At 32.3% G+C, this 18,693-nt stretch overlaps 1 protein-coding gene across 12 annotated transcripts in view; it reads right to left on the minus strand.

Moving 5' to 3' along the window:
- Positions 1-17,046, minus strand: part of LOC119073245 (gamma-aminobutyric acid receptor subunit beta) — a 60,296-nt gene extending 43,250 nt beyond the window's left edge. For 3 of the 12 annotated variants that reach the window (XM_037178569.1, XM_037178568.1, XM_037178561.1), the window contains exons 1-3: positions 16,773-17,041; positions 15,663-16,292; positions 3,832-3,929 (exon numbers count right to left, since the gene is read on the minus strand). In XM_037178569.1, the coding sequence (XP_037034464.1) occupies positions 3,832-3,929; positions 15,663-15,796 (232 nt within the window). In that variant the 5' untranslated portion in view covers positions 15,797-16,292; positions 16,773-17,041. Of the gene's footprint in view, positions 1-3,831; positions 3,930-15,662; positions 16,726-16,772 lie in introns of those variants that run through there. The other 9 variants (XM_037178571.1, XM_037178566.1, XM_037178567.1 and 6 more) reach the window with 8 other exon arrangements.
- Positions 17,047-18,693: the final 1,647 nt, after the last annotated feature.

Consider the following 18,693-nt stretch of genomic DNA (forward strand, 5'->3'; position numbering starts at 1 on the left):
CGAAACATCATCTCTACTCGTTTCAATTGATCTGCACAAAATATTATTTCGATCTAATGTGAGTATTAATTGGAAGTGAAAAATTAACAAAACAATTTTAAAAACCATTGCATTAAATATGGTTGTTTATCAAACAATTTTTCTCTCCTTTCTCTCTCTCTCTCTCTCTCTTTCTATCTTACCAATCTTGAATACAAAATGGAAATTTTACTTTATATATGCGTAGTGTATATTACACATATGCATTATATATCTCAGTCGGATATATAGCAATTTTTAATTAAAATTTATAAAGACTTGAAGTTCTTTCAGTATATATTTCTCAGATAAAATTATTGGGTGACTAGTCTCGCATAATGAATATTATTATTGAGACAGTTGAAACTAGATTCGGGTAAGAATACTAAAGTCCTCTTTGAATTCGAACTGTGGAATCATTTATCTCTGAAATTTTATTAGAGAATAACGTTTGTAATGTACAAGTGTGCTAACCGCGTTTTAAAAATTTACTGTATACTACACAACCACCATATATTACGAAATTTTGTAGACGAACAAGCGGTTATCGTTTTATTTTATCGAGAGGTTATCACTAAAGTTGAATGGGATTTTTATTTATTCTGCAAACGTATCCGTTGCAAAGCTTAAATGCTGTACATAAAAGTTAAATCCATTTTTTTTAAAGGATTACTTGCGGATGTGGACTGAAAGTTTTGTCAATCGAATTTACAACCACAGCACAGAAATTGTGCAAGATTTCATTATTGTGACATTTTTTCTCTCGCATTTTAAACTTTACAAGAAATCATAAACTTTCCAATATATTTCGAAAATATATACAACGAGAAAAGTTTTATTCGTCTTCTTGGATCGATATACACAAAAAGAAAACTGACATTAATATCAATTTCTAACGCAGACGATAGCCACTTGTTCTTGTCTTTTTACACTTTCGTCTTAAGTAAAACGGAGAAATGGATAATATTTTATGTAAATGTTGCAAAGTCCTTCCTTTGAGTAAAACACAAAGCGAAAAGAATCTTCGGATAATATGAAAATTGGTGACCATTTTACCGATAGAAGAATAAATCAGAGACAATATTTGAATATGAGTATCATCGTTTGGTAGGGAGGAATGAGAAATGCTTTTAGAATTATAGTTGCCCGAAAGCAATTTAAATTGCTAAACAAATCTTTGTTTTACCATGCAGATATGACATAGCGTACAAAGTAGTAAATTTTTGAAAATATTCAAGAAAAAGCCACACGAAAATGTAAAATATCCCATAAATATTGTACACACTGAGTAAAAAGTAATGCAGTCGCTGGTAGACTTGTAATTTCCGGATTGATTAAAATGCTAATAGTTGAATAAAAAAAGAGATAGTAATGAGCTTTTCCCGTCAAATTAACCCGACTACACAATATTGTGTTATAATGAGTATACATTGATGCAAGAACACGGCACGAACAGAGCACCGTAATATCAACTGTATGCATATATAGGTTATTATATATACCATTTGAATTTGTGTGGGGTGTACGGTTTGTGGAAAATGGGAAAGATTGAGCAAAAAAGAGAAAATGATGATGATATTTGCCCGGCGCCTGGGATGCTGTGGAGAAAACACATATAGTGTATACATCGGCATGGAAACCTGCATCGATCCGAATATATATATATATATTTATATGACGAAACACAAGGTATATATAAATATAAATGTTACAGAAAAAAGCAAAAAGGAAGAAAGACCCGCCCTTGACGGGTCGCTTTTGTCGACATATTTATACTTAGCGCTTGTACTTTATTTTTAATATATTATTTTATTTAACATGTCGAACCGTTTCTGTGTTGTTGTTTTTTTTTACTGTTTTTTTATACGTGTTAAACAGTATAAACAGACATAGTTTTCTTGATTTTCATCATATACTTTTTTCTTTGCTTATTTTTTTATGCTTTTTAACAGCTATAATTCATAGTACATTTTTCCTTTATGTCTTTATGTAAGCAAATATGAAAATGAAAGCGTTTTTCGCGTGAAATTACATGGAAAATTTGCCAAACAATTTTTATGCGACTGATGTCTCGGTTAATCCGTAACAGGTTAAGTTGTTGAAAATGAGTTTCCGTTAAATTTCCGATGACGATTTTACGAGAAATAAAAATAATAATAAAAAAATAAACAAACAAATCGTATCGATATAATGCGGTCTATGGTGGTGCTGAAGATAGTCTACTGAAAAAATTTGATTATGGCCAAAAAAGATTTGGGTTTTGAGAGGTATGGGTAGAAGTTGTATAAGTAATCTTGCAAATTAATTGCTCGATTCACTTGTCGATATTACAAAATTAAATTTATTGATTTTAAAAAAATTACTCAAGTCTTTATCATCACATGCAAGACAAAATAAAGCAAAAATAATTAATAATTTTACAGAGAGAGGAAAATGGTTTTTTACAAACATGTAAAAGAAAAAAATAAATAGCAGCTCACTAATTCTGTTTCGTTGGACATTCGAAAACATCCTAGCTCGAACGCTTGGGATGAAAAGTTGGCGTCACATACTCAAACATAGTTTAGAGGTTTTTTTTTAGGTCCAATTGTATGAGCTACGATGAATCGAATGTTCAAGGAAACGGAATGGAGCTGCTGTAATTTATTTTTTTATCGGGTTTTCATTTGTCAATTTTAAAAATAAATTTAAATAAAAAAATTTCGGACTTGCTATTATATAATAACATTGATATTTTGTGTGAGATAGCAGAATTTTGTTCATTGTCATTTACAATATGGATTTAGGCTGGTATCGACCCAATTTATATAATCCCCATGTTTAACTACAAACAACATGAATATATCTAGTGCCATACTGCAATACAGACGAAGAACTTACCTATGACGTAGTATAGTTCAATTTTTGGATGTAACATGTTCGGTTTTTTTTTTTCATTATTATTATTATTAAAATACAAGTAACATCAAGCTTATAATGCCCATGTACGTACATGTGTAACAATTTTTTTTATCGAATTTTAGCAAATTTTTTATTTTGAATAAACAAAACTAAAGCAACAAAATAATTTCATTTAATTCGAGTTTAGTGGTGTGGTGTGGTTGATTATACCTATGGCTTCGGTTAATATTATAATTTTCCTGTTCGATGATTGAGGACTATCGAAAATTATAAATTGTAATCTACAACCACAACCACATCGATTAATTCTAGCTTACGTAAACTGTAAACCAAATAATCTGATAAAGCAAGAGGGATGAAATTGAAGTACTAGGAGAATAATAGTTTACTTTACATCAACAAAATGATATTAGGACGATAGTAACACCTAGGATTATCAACTTTTTTTACAATAATAAAAATAAATCTGGCTGATGTAAACCGATATGGCACTTCTGTGAATATTATAGAAAGACGATAAATATTTTCGAACAAATGAATCAGAACAGTCCTATACTGGTAGTAAAGACGGTACTTTATTCATGCATTCCCCTAGAAATGAGTGAAATTTTTCTTGTATAGGAACGGCATTACAGCATAAGCCATTTTATATTTTCGTTTACTTCAAGTAAGTAAGTTTTTAGAAATTTCACTTGGCGGAACAAGTTATCTGGATGTTGTAACTGAATTCGAACTGACAAAAGTCGATTATGCATCCACCATAAATTCTATGAATCGTCTAACGAAATCCCGTTTCGTTCCACTTTTGTCTTTATTTATTTATCGCAAATTCACTGATCCCTCAAATTTGTGTAACATTTAGGTTCGATAACTTGAACATTTAGACAAAATGTTATCATGGCTTTTACTTACCTCCATAATTTGGCCTTACTCTTTTATCATAACTGACGCTAAATGAATCCAAAATTGCAGATATGTTTACATCGCCCAACATGCTGCCTCCACCAGTTCTGTAACGTGAAATATAAAATTAAATAAAAGTTTACGAAAGATACAAAATAAATGGCAATTCGATCAAATGGGAAAAGTGACCAGCCGATTAAAATTCAAACCTGAAACCTTAAAACTATCCCTGGTCTGTGGAATGTTTTCATTTCTTTATCGACAAAGTTCTAAACTTTTGGAAGACATTTAAGAGTTATGGTCAAAGTATTGCTGAGATATACACAACATTGGGTATATAATTGTCATTATATTTCATATTGAAAGTTGAAAAATTTGTCGCATAAATTCCGATTTGAAAACGGAAATTTGAGACATAAAAACGTTAAGTTCGTAAAGTTAACTTTCCGAAATACGGTCACGTGAATCTCATAAAAAGAACCACTTTTGAAGCCGAACCATTTAGTTTCAACTTGATAGATAAAACATGCCGTATCATTTTTGTCATTTCTTCGCAAAAAGATATTGTTTTCGGAAAGGACATTGCATTTTCTTGGAAAGACATTTCCACAATTATTATGCAAATTATGTCGCGAATGCTGGTAAATTTGTAACGAAGACATTTAGTTATGCAGCAGAATGTGCACCGTACGGAGATTATATCTTCACACGCAAAGAGGCCTCACTGAATTGCATTTTACCTATCATCTTATATAGCTTCGAGATGAGATTAACTTCTTAAAAATTCATTAGCGAAAATCGGCGAAAATTCATCGTCTATATATTTATCACTTCATCGAAATTTCTCATTTAATTGCCAATGTACTTATCAGATTAACCCTATATTATAATTGATAAAATTGATTAACCTCTTTTCTATTTTACGCCACATATGACACAAGTACTGACAATATTATTGGCACATTTCGATGTTATCTCATTCAACGTTATTATGTTAGCGGTTGCAAAGGAGTATGTTACAGATGGTATTAATATGTGGTGGATGGGATGTAACATCTCTATATCACATGCGGAAGGGATGGTAACAGTTTCGAGAATATTTTTTATAGGTATACTATGTGTTACACCATATTGCTTATACATTGACTTATAAAAGCATTTACTAAATGAAAATGGTATATTCGACACTGCAAGTGAAATAGGAAATTCGAAACTATTGTTTTCTTGTGAACGAATGTTGAGTTTGGAAATGTGATATAATTACAATACCCTTATACATAACTGAACATCGAGCCGGACTTAATTCAAGTGACGCACAATAATTCGAAATCGTACGTCCTAAGGGAAAGTATTTCTTTCTACAAATACTTATCTCCTACAAAGCCACACAAATAATTACGTCATTACAGTGTGAAAAGTAATTCAAATGTTACTACAGTAGTTAAAGTAATTGGTAGTTCATGATCAATGTTATCAGTGCGCTATTAGAGCCATAATTTGAAGTAAATTAACACAACAAGAGAATATGACCTCCGATAACATTTGATGATAAGTAGAAAATGAATGTCCGGTCATTTGTAAAATAATGTTCAACTTTTCGAGTATAGTAATGTAATACCATCGTATAAAACCACCGCCATAGGTTGTTTCAAAATAGGTACGTACATGTGTCGCATGTGTTAGATTTGACTGATAACGCCATATAGATACCTATCGCTTGTCATTTGTCTTTGGATCATGAACAAGCTCATAAAGCTTGCAGCTTTACAAATTTCGTGAACTTTTTTGTTTGTGAAAGAGGTCTGTTGAAAAATATGAGTGAACGGTTTATGTGACAAAAAATTATATGTTTTGTAAACGACAATGACCGATTGTAATCCTAATTACAAGCGAGATTATAATACAAAGAAAAATAATGAGAAACTCCAATTGTGTCCTCATATATGCTCATCGATTGCCGATTTTATTTCATATATTGAGTTGAAAGAGATTTAACGCGATTCGTGCCAGGTGCCACAAGGTGAACGAATTCACATAAAACACTGTGTGTATATATATATTTAAAAAAAGGATTGCTTTACATTAGAACCTATAGATGGTATTTGTAATGTTCACAACTCCTCGTATGCATATTACACATATAAAATAAGAAACAATATATTACACCATGTAGACATTCGAAAATGAAACATCTCAGATATTGGAAAATGGATGAGGGTAACCTAGAACAATAACCATGCCCGATACATAACATGAATGTGATGTATGAGTAAATTTGTGTCTATATACCTACCCACATATATATATATATATATGTCTATTGTGATGATTATGTAATGTTTTGGTATTTATATGAAAAACATGCTATCATCTAGGCTCGTCGAGTATATTTATATTTTTAGATTTTTATTTATGGACTCGAAGCTATAAAGAAGGGTTGCTACAGAGCTTTATTTTGCAATATATTACTCGTAAGTATCACACAAAAAATACAACATATGATATGTATAACAATAAACTATGCATACATGATACGTCAATGTTTACTCGTACATTTGTGAGTATGGTGAAGAATATGGAAACTGGGTTCCAATTTTGTTTCAGTTCAATGCGAGTGTTTGCAAGTAAATTAAGCTAAAGTGGGTGTATTTATACGTTAAAGAAGCACAAAAAAAGAGATTACATGGAAATTATACAGGGTGCTACGGAATGAACCGTACGATATTCCCTGCATTGTGTAAACAAAACGTATATCATTGATCGCCATCCAACAATACCTTGTAAATTTAGACGTTCGTGTAGTGAATAACGCTTGCTCATATCAATAACCGAATGTAGGTGGATGGTGAGTCCAACAAATGAAAACTTTCATGAGAGAACAATAACCCCGGCCTGACCATCCGTTCATAATCAATTATCAAGTTATATTTAGACTTTAAAGCTGCTAGATAAAACAGAAAGTTTTTATTAGGTAACGGGATCAGAACAGTTGAGACAAACAATGGAATCTGTCAATCTCAAATCAAAATCTGGATAGTCAGAAAGGTGTCAGAAAGTAACAAACAAACTAGAAACAGGAGTTTCACGTTGCTCGTGCTATTTAAATGAAGACATTGTCTGCATATTTAAATAGGATAATTTGAAGGAGAAGGCGGTAAAGGAAACATAACGACGCTGTTAAAGATTTACGAGAGCAAATAAAAAAATCCATTTACAGCACAGGACCGCAAGTAGGGGTGGTAACGAGAGAAAAGTTATGCAACTTCATTACGACGTTCACTATGAACAATAAATGTGCTCCAGCTAGTGTGGTGTCATATAGCAAAACACTTGTCAGAAATTATAGAAGTAATAGATTTTGCTACAGACACTAACGATAATTTTAACAATTGACAAAAGTAACATTGCAATTACAGTGGTGATGTACTTGTGTCTTATAGAAAAGCAACATAAGTTAAATATTTTCATTCCGTACTAGCTACAGTCCTGTAACAACCTAACATTTTTATGTTACACCGATTTAACGAAATTAATCGTTCTGAACGGATAATATAAGCGAATTGAGTCATACTATAATTTTTTTTAGATAATCTTCACATCATTTACAATGCTCAGACTGAATTTTATGAAAAATCACTTCGTTGCTCACTCACATGTGACTATAATTTAACGGCGATACTCCTTAAATGCCATTCAAGTGACATTTAATGTCCCGTTTAATGTGTTTGTAATTCATATATAGCAAGTGATATTTCAGATGATGGTGACAAGAATGTGAAAAATGTTAGGTTAAAATTTTAAATTCCCAACATCTCACAGTATTATGCATCTCATTTTTATGGCGAACATTTTGCCATTTTACTCAATTTTTTATATGTGAAAGAAAATTGACATATGCACAGTAACATCTATGTTTGCCTTTTAGAACACACCATTTAATTTATTAGACCATCATCGAAGAAAATTGCAAAATCAATAGTTAAATTACGTATAAAATGCCGTCGAAAACAAAAAGGCCGTATCGAAGCCGGAAAAAGACATAAAAATTGAAGTATAATAAAATCTCTACTCGACGCCGAAGCGAGGAAAAAAAAATAAATCAACAAAGTGACATTGTTTCAAGTAAAAATCCTCGGAAGCTTTTCCGGATAATAATAAGCCCGCAGTGTAGTTGATATGTGTAAAAACGAAGACATTATCAGCAATAATTTCGTTTTCTTTCAATATGCTTTCGATATGTTCGAACGGGATTTATTTCATAAAATCATTATAACATTAAAGGGAATGGGTATGGTTCGGTATATGGGTGTGTAAGCAGAACGAGAGACAAAAAAAAACATGGAAGATGAAATGTAGTTTATACAGTAAGATAAAACCCATTGACAATAAAAGTTTATCCTTGAGACAATCTTCATTGGAATTAAGTACTTCAAATTCTCAAAAACAATGTGTTAACATCTGTTTTTATAGTATAGATTTATGAGTCTTTTGATATAACAATATTATGTGATATTCCCAGCCAAAATGCCTCATATTCTTTACAAAATGGTTTGATTTTGTCATTCTATCACTATTTTTCAAAAAAAAAGTCTGAGTAACTTCAATAGAATCATGGTATAAGTATATATGTAATAGTATAGAGTAAACTAACTGTGATGCATTGGGTTCAAGCGTTTGAGGGAACAATTTGGTGTTGGAAACTCGTTATGGGCTACTTGAAATAATTGAATTGTTTTCCACTTCATAGTTGAGTGTTTCTGACTTTTAAGTATTATATCTTATCTTTGAAAACTTTTTAAATAAAAAACGTCATTTACATAAAATAATATGGGTGGCAGAGTTCTTTGAAAGGAATATCATATATATATTGGGACATTGTGTTATGGATATATAGACAATTGTGTTGGTTGGGGGTATACAATATTTTTTTATGAGAAAGAAATGTGTTGAAGTATATTATATCGTGTATGCTTATGTATTAAATATTTGAAGTTGATCTCCATTGTGAATGGTTGTTGGATATTATAGAACTAATAAATAAACGGTTGGTGAAAGGAATTCTGAAGTGTATGGCAACTTACCATAAGCTTTGGGAAATATTTTGTGCTAAAATACAGGCATTGTATGGGTAGAATAATGGGTCAGAGATTCTTAATATCAAATTTAAGTTTTGCAAAGTTATGCACTTTGTCAATTTCGGTATACTTGAACGTTTTAATTTTGAGTCAATCAAGTTGGTCGTAATTTGATATCAGAACCAGTTAATTGAAACGATTTTGGTGTTAGAAGTTCGAAACGTTGAGACGGCAATCTTGAATAGTCCTTATAGCTAAGATCGGGTCGTACACTGAGCGAAATTTCCTACATGCTATGCGTATATCATTCGTGCCCCCTGTTAAAAAGTGTGGTAAGGTAGTTATACAGCCAGCTCGAATATAATACGTGCGAGAAGTATTTCTCTTCCACAAAGATTTAAAAATATGAATTTTAATGAACTCATCTACGGTAGACACCATATTAGCAGCTTATAGTAGTTTATTATGTATTTTAGCAGCTATTGGTAACAAATATCTCAAATTAAAAATTGACTTCTTTGGGAATTGAACCGGGGACCTCTGGAGCATGAGCCAACGATCTTTCTAATGTTGCAGTACAGTAGTGTTGGTTGACATTTCTTATTGTTGAAGCGTACTTTAAAAGCCATATACGTGTGTGGCGTATAAGTTAGGCATAGAACGTTATAAAGTATCGCACATAAATAATTGTATGTCGTTTTTTAACATAATTGAATTTAAGTCGACTTGATGACAAGATAGTTATGGATTATCAAAATGTTAAACAACTTTCTGATATGATTACGAAATAAAACTACTTCACAAAAAATGAAATTATTTTGTCGAGATTTCTCTAATTTACTAAAAAACAATTTTGTAGTTGATCTTCTTCGTGTTAAGAAATATAAATAAATTTGATCCAAATTCAATGTTTAAGAGCAAGGCAACATCCTCTATATACGTTAAACATACGTGATGTGCGTTTCCGTCCCACCCGTAAGTTATTCACATTCCACGTACATCACTATAATACGTAGCACATGAATGTTCAAATCTGACAATCGAAATACGTAACTACGTTGTCAACGTGTCCCACGTATAGAAAACAAATGTCCATGTCTCAAGTTTCTTTTTCTGGGTGTACTCACACTCTATCTTTTGGTAATTTCCTATCATGTGGTAAAAAAGCTTCGTCTTTTGCATCGTAATATAGTCATCAAATCTGTTACTTCTTCCGTTAAAATTTTATCGTTTCGTGGAAAGTTCTTTACTTCATTGGTCTTAACACAAGTTCTAATACTAATAAGAGAATCCCACTTAGAACGCATCGCTTACTTTTGTTGTAGTGCGTCAATAACATATCACTAGCTACTTGTACTAGACTTAGTCGATGAACTAGCGATGAACAAAGACAACAAACTAGGGCTCAATGTACTTTCATTGTGGTACATTAATCGATAACAAACGACTAGCTCTTTCACGAAAGCTACGTCGATTAACTCAAAATTGTTGGATTTTGAAAAAGTGTTTTGGTTTCGGCCATAGTTATGAACGACGGTATGCCATAACGAAAATTCAACAGCAACCCAATATGAACATAATATCGTAAAATTTTCAATCAGTCTGCTCTATACAATCTGATTTACCATCACGAAAAATTACATAAATTAAAAGATTGTATCTTGTGTATGTTTTAGTCATCGAAAAATCCATTTTGCAACAGACGTGACAAAGCTTAGCACGAGATTTCATGCTTTCCCAAATCGAACCGAAAATCAATTTCGAATACAATGCTCTACACTTTGCTTGCGAGGCAGCATAAAGAGATATACTGTGTTGTTATGGGTTGCCACTGCTATAAAAATCCAAATTCATTCGTTGTTTGTTTAGAATGTATTTTCGTACCGACGATTAAAATGTAAAGTTATCCCATTTTCCTTCAACAATCGATACATAAACAAAGAGATGTGTTGTTTAAGCCAGTCAAGAAAAATGTGTCTGCTTTGTTGCAGTTTTCTTGTTTTATTTTCTAATAAGAATGTTAACATAACACTTCTAATCCACGCAAAAGCTGAACAGACCCAGTGTTTATTTTATGTTTCACTAATACTGCAGTCAGAAGAAATGTCGATAATGCATTTTTAAAATAACTAGTCATCGCGACCGACAACTCCGATGAGAATAAGCGATCTCGAATAAGCGAGTGTTCTCCGGTGTTCTCTTATATACCGAAATATACGATATAGTGTTGATCGTCAGATCTAGACCGATATAGCAGACTGTCGATAGTCTATGAAACGAGTTGTTAAGTCTGATACGTATGATACGAAATACGATGTCTATATTTCAATTTTTGCCCCAGTGTTTTCCCAGCTTCAGTTATTTAAAATTCGAATTCCTTTCACCATAACGTGCGAAAGCTTGCTCCACTTTTACACTCGGGTAATTATTTAAAAAATTGTAAATATGACAATAATCCATATTCAAGGCGCCATGATTAAATATACTAATTTTCACCCCAAATCTGATTAATGTTTTAGACACGTACATCCACTATGAAAAGGTGTGCAACATAAAAAACATATTACGAAATGCTTTACAAACAATTTTCCAGCATGGAATGTAAAACAAATTAAAATTGATAATATCAACATCACGCCTTGTTCGTATAGAGGTTTTTTTACTCCATAGCCAATCCGGCCAAACTAAATCAATAGTTTCAAATATTTCTTGATTGTGCACCCCGAAATTCCATTAAACTAGGTCAAGTACTTTTGAACTAACCCATCACCGACACACACAAAAAAATCAAAAGAACAAATAAGCTACCAGATAACACGAAAAGCTCAGCTCACCATAAAATGTTGTCCTGTAACATGCATATTAATGGGTTGAAGAAGGGTCACTCATATTAACTTTTCCAACACTCGCTGTGCGATATACGATAATCGCACAATCAATCCAAAGTGTATCCCCATAATTCTTTAAAAACTCATTCTATACCATCTATCTATACGAACCATCTCAAATAAAAAGAGATGAAAAAGAAAACTATAAAGACGCCCGAAAAAAGTTTTCGATTTTTGTTGTTTGCATGATGCCACATATATTTTACATTACAACAACGTATTTGGAATACATTTTTCGCCAAACAAAAGTTTAACCACCTCATCGTTCGTCATCTATTTCTCATCAGGGTTATAGACGAAACGAAATAAAATCTCTTTTTCTTCGGCTGAAAAAATTATCGAAAACTTGGAACATGTTCTGTACGTATATACAAAAGTGGGTGTGTAAGGATGTGTGTATTGGGTATGTGGGGTATGTGTGTGCCCGAGCAATAAAACCATTTTTTGAAGTTAAAAAAAGAACGAAAGTTTTTAACGCTTATTAAGACACCATATATATATAGTCTTTGCAGCCTAACCATCAGTACGAGCAAAAACAATATGTTTTTTGGCAAGCATAAGGTGTATTTTTCATTGTTATACCAAAAAAAAATACGTACGCGAACGGAGCATATACACTCGCTCTCCGAATACGGTTCCATCCCAAAATTTGTGCTTTGCTCTTTTCTCTTCGGTATATAGTATTGCGTCTGTGAAATTTTTCAAATACAACTTAACCGGGAGACGATCTTTTTATATGTGTGAACTGTGCTGAAAAAGCATAAAAGAGTTAGGGTTTTGGATTAACCCAAAATAGAACTCTGGGGAAAATGTTGAAACGTCATGGGAAATCGATTCAATTACGTCATCACAACAATACCAGATACGTGATACATCATTTAACTTCATTTGGAAATGGTGAATATATATATACATTTAAAGGCTGTTATATATGATGACGCGTGATCTATATAATGTCGTCCAGATATGTGTTGACGAAAAGCTCTAGAAACACACTCGACTGCGATTTCTAAAATCAACCATAAATATTTGCAGATAATGTTTTTGTTGTCTACTCCGAATCGATGTTGATCAAATTCCAAACTACACACAATAAATCAAAATGTTTATCGAAACTTTATAGAGCTATCATCAGAATTGTGTTTGTGTATAGAAAATAGACAAACAAAGTGTAGGACGAATGTCCTCCTTTGCGAGAATTATTAATGACGTGCCGTGAGCACATATATACACAAATTTTTATTATTACTATTATTTATTTTCTTCCAAATATTTAATATAGCCAATTGTAACGATCGCTGTAACAGAACAAACGTATCCATTCGAATACAATTAAAGGGTACACAAATATTTGAATTTTTTTAATATAATTTTTCGAACACGGAAACTTTGGTAAAAGTACAAAGTCAAAACATGTGTTCAATCAATCACCTGAGAAATGAACACTTTTCTCTGAAGAACTGGTTAATGTTTGGGAAAGTTTTTTTAGGGCGTTTTGTAAAACACGAATTTATGACATTTGTAGTGAGGTTAAACCTAGAATAATATACTGACATCCTGAATAGTATACAAAAAAGAACAGTAACAAAAGTTCTTATAAAAATGTCCGGAAGGTTTTCGAAGTGAAAAATTCGTTGGGTCGAGTTCTCAGAATCATCAAACAGTTGTGCTAAAGATTCATCTTGAACAGTTGAATGAACGTTGAAGTGTTTAGCGTTTTCTTTCATTGAATCATAAGATTACCCAAATTCAGTTACGATGTTCGAATAAGTAAAAATTAATCAAGAGAACGGTTAATTATATTCAGGATGGAGATCAGACAGCCGCATTTTCCATACTATAACACTATTAGTAATAAACGGCTAATCATCTGTTATTGACAACACTGACAAGACTACTAGCAAGGAATTCTGGTTCGAGTACTTTTTGTTAGTAAAATTTGAAGTAAAAGATTTGAGGTGATTAGATCAACAAAAGAAGTAGCAGAATTGTCAATTTCACCACAATTAGATCGCTGATTCCGAAATGATAACCATATGAATATTCGTACACTTTTTTTCGAGAATAGAATTGGTTATCTAACTAACTAATACGTATCTTAAATTTGATATACTTGAAATACGTTTCCACGGATAAATCTCTAATGGCTTTTTGTTAGATAAACCCGACATACTTTTGACAGAGAAATTTAATTCAAATGGATGCTATTAGATTGATTTATTGATGTTTCAATATGAAAATTAATGATATGTTTCTTCGGCAAAAAGTTATTCTTTCAACAACAAAAAAGTATCTTAATGTCATCATTGGTTCACTTATTTTTTTGCTGTGTTCGCTGTAACATTCACACAGATATTGAATTATCGGAAATTTTTTTGCAATTTGCTTTTAAAGACCTGATATATATGCGAAAAGAATAATATCTTCAATTTTTCAATGATTTCGATTCGATACAAATTGTGAATTGGATCATAAAATATTTCAAGATTTTCTATAAAACTGTAAATAGTTCAATTGGAGTAACGTTGATTGAATAGAAAGATGTGTCTCACATTCACATTTGATTACAGAAAATAAATCCTTAGACGAAATAAAAAAATGACTAAAATGGGATAGAACACAATGTTTTATCAACTAACGGCTGTAATATAACGTATTTCCCATTCAGATATTTGTTAAATAATTCATGTCTGAATTGCATAAATACACGTTTTCATATGCCTTATACGTTTCGAACTGTAAGGGTGAAAGTCTTTGTTCTAAATATTTAAACATATTTTGCCTACGTACAATACAATATTGTGCACGGGTTCATAATGTCATCACATTTTCTTTTATTTTTATGTAGGCGATATTTGATACGTATTCAGTAAAGTTCAGTAAGCTTTTAAATTTTTCTTTTACAAGCTTAAATTGAATTTGCGTACCGTTCCGTCCCTTCGACATATAACGTGTACCAAATCCCCATTTTAAAGTAACTTTTGTTTCGGAGATGTTGAAGTCACAAGAAGAAATACAGATTTCTGGACTTTACTATAACTTTTCGTAACAAATCTTGTATCATCCCCCGTTCTAATACCAAAAGTTTCCAAATTTAATTACCAATTTTTGCATATGCTTAAATCAAATTTGTATGCTGTAAAATTCAATAGTTTAACTTAATTTTAAACTCATTTAAAACTTATTACAACATGTCCAAAATAGAGTTTCTATGTGAAGTATAAATATACATTTATGTAGTACATGAATAAGTGGAAAACACTGGTGCTTGAGATGCACTTATGATTTCCAGTATAATAAAACATTGAAATTTATTTGCAAGCAACGACTAAAAATGCGCAAAATACCACGGTGAAAAGGGTTTGCTCTGTACATACAAACACCAAACACCAATATAGAAACCGCACAGCTTTCATTAGAAAATGTAGCTACTTTTTTTCTGTAGTGTAAAATTGGGAATGTTACACACAAAAAATTCATGAAAAGAGATGCAAATGTTTGGCGGTTAAAGTAATTAAATATGGAAAACGATTTTATTAAAGAAAAACACTGAATAGGCGTCAACCTGAACAAAGCAAATAAGGATTTTCGGAAAATGAAAAAAAAAATGGAAAATCATTGCCACCTCGAAAAGCCCTGTGGTTTACATAAATATGTAATAAAAAGAACCACAATTCTTATTGCTCTTCTATTATAAGTGTATTGTTAGCAACCATAACATGACAATTAATTTTTATTGATTTTAAATAATTGTATCAAACAAACCCACAACTCCAAACAGATTTGCTTGTTTAACGAAGAAAAATATTTCTTTTCTTTGTTCAAACGTTCGGAGTTTTATTAACGTTCTAAAAATGAGAAACTTTATTATACTCACGCTGCATCGGCGACACCTTGTCTCCTAGATGATGGCTGAGGTAAAAATAAGGCTATGTTTAGTGCTAACCATAGGGTTAAAATGTGGGCGCCATGTAGTAGATCCATTTTCAATTGCATGGAGTCCCTTAACATAAATTAAGCGGAGACCCCTAAGCTACTCCCCCTCTCGGTTAGCGCACTGATGCGTATGTCACCCCAACTTCTTATTGAATTGATTCATCTCACCGTTTGTACAATTTTTTATTGATTAGAATATGGTCAATATTACAACTCAATAGTCTTAAGCACTCCATCACCAATTACAACCCGATGAATCAATTGTTTATTTAAATGTTGTTTTAGACAATTCGATTAAGTTTGAGTGTTTTGTTGGGTTCAATTGTAATTGAATTGTGATATATAAAAGTTATATATTGTTTAAATAAGCACCGTTTAGCACAAACATTGAAATTTTATTTTATTGTTTCAATTTCAAAGCTTTTCTTTCAACTTTTTTTCCGATTGAACCGTATACACATTTTCAAGATGTTCATTCCAATTATCTTACACCATTTTAATGTTGATTCGAAATGATAAAAAGAAATCGTAGTCGCTTATGTTACAAAATCAAATGAATTCGAGCGATAATCTACGTAGAAGCGGAAAGAAATTTATTTAAAAAAAAAATAAATAAAAATAAAATCGAAGTTGTCGCGATTTTGATTTATTGAAAAAATAGTTTTCTTTTATGGTAATGTCCCTTGGAATACTTGCTGTATGTTCAAATTTCCTTTCTCTAAGTTATAAAATTCAGAACTGATTTTCCAGCCGCACAGGCCGACTTCTGTCTCAGACTAGCTTAAACACTGGGCGGGACAAAAAAAACTACACAATTTAACATACCCGTTGTACACATACATACAGGCACTGAATATTTTGTCAGGAAATATGTATTGTATTGAAGACCTGCGCAAAAATTATGCACACTTTGGGAAAAATCGCTACAAAACTTTAAATCAGAGAATACAAAAAAAATCAAAAAATCACAAAAATCAAATCCAAAGGCGACAACGTCTTAAATTTTTTCGTTCCTAAACTCAGAAATTTGAATTCATTTACACTACACTACCATTATTTATTTCAATCGGTCGAATTAAAATTTGTATATTTTTCTAGAAAACTTTCGCTCAAACACTGAAGCAAAGAAGCTTTGAAACCGTACATAACACATATGAACCCATCGAACCAGTCTCGCTGAAGAGATTTCTTTTTTATGTATATAATCAGGGTGCGACCAGTCTACAATTACTTCTAATCAAAGACATAACCTTTCACCGGTCGGATACCAGTTCCTTGCACAAGAACACTGAACGTATTTCCACATTTGATCCAACTATCACATATACGTCACTGGAGCACGCTTTTCACTGAGATGGTTAGACGGAAGGAATTCATATTCAACTTTAACGTGTACTGAACAATTCTAGTAGAGTTGGAGAGAGCGCAAGCGCTTCCCCGGGAATTCTATAACTTTAGATTGTATTGATTTGTGCGCTGTTGTGCGTGTCAATTTTTTTCATATTGTCTTTAGCAGCCAACGTTCACGTTACATTTCCGCTGAGCACGGGAGAGCTTTATATAAGCATGTATGCAATATTCGCGACACTTTGAACAGATCTCTGTGAACCTTTTTTGGACGAGGTTGTGTCCAATATATTGTGTGTCTGGCTGCTTCTTTTATGACATTTTCCAGATAAAATTGTTTGCGATGATTGCTAGACGCAAAATAATGGACATTTTCGTTACTTGACCTTTCAATTTCTTCTTTGTTTTGCATCGTATTTACGCCTTTGTTGTCGACCTGTTATTAGAGCTAAAGGTGTGCATGGAGAGGGAGGGCTTTTTGTAAGAAGACTAGACATTAAATCAATCATTTGGCATTAAGGCTGCAGCAGATATATTTTAGCGAAAACTTCAGCAAATTTAAATAAATTTCGTTCAATTTTTAAAATTAATTTGTCAAAAGCGCAGCCAAGAGAACCAGTGATGAATCTGACTTCGACCATATTTCGTTTAACGCTGATATAATGAACTTTCATATAAGTTAGTCTCTTTTAATTAACAGACGACTAATATTACCTGTCTGTAATACAGAGTTCTCAGGAATTACAATCGATTTTACAACATTGATTTAGGTATTTTCACTTTATTCATAAGAAAGCTTTTACTTCAGTTGTTTTGCTACTTTCTTGTTCTACTGTCTATGATCAGGTACACATACGTGGTTTAACGGACCTATGTGAACGTTGGGACCGGAGAAACATAGACGGAGCTCACTATTCTGTAGAGAATGCATTCGCATGTCTGAAGAATGAAGTCTGCAAGTGAAACTGACCAGTGATCATTATTGGTAAACTTGGTCGTTATGTGCATGTTTCTCATCAATTTTATTGGTTCAATGCGGTAAGTTGGTTGTTATGACGAAATTAAAGAATGGTTAATATAACATAAATCATTAACTAGCTCTACGTGAGGGGCTAAAACATACTGCTTTAAATCTGTGAATAGAACAGAACCGAACGAAATAAAAGCGCCTGAGCTTAGAAATATTTTAGCTTACATTTAGCCTGTGGCACGTATTATAACAATCTCGCATCTAATGCGTAAAACAACACCATTTCGATGCAAGTACTTTTATGACCTAGAACTGCCTATCCCGTAATTCAATAAATAATCTTCTGCAGAAAACAACATTGCTAAAACGGCGTAAATTTGGCTTAAAGTGACTTTTTTGTATAACGTCTGGAACGTCTTGAATCACTCTCAATTGATTGTACAATCATTGAGTCACGCTGAGTGTAGATCGTGATAATGTTGCTATAATCTTACAACGTTTTTACCTGATGTAGTGCTATAGAGTGTTAACGTGCCCTATGTGTATTACCAAATGTGTTCGGAGAGCGACCATTGCGCAGCACAACAAATATTTCGCATATATATACACACATCCACGTAGCCACGTAGGACCAACATTAAATTTGGACAATATT

Source organism: Bradysia coprophila, unplaced genomic scaffold (genome assembly GCF_014529535.1).
Source record: "Bradysia coprophila strain Holo2 unplaced genomic scaffold, BU_Bcop_v1 contig_138, whole genome shotgun sequence".
Lineage (NCBI taxonomy): Eukaryota > Metazoa > Arthropoda > Insecta > Diptera > Sciaridae > Bradysia > Bradysia coprophila.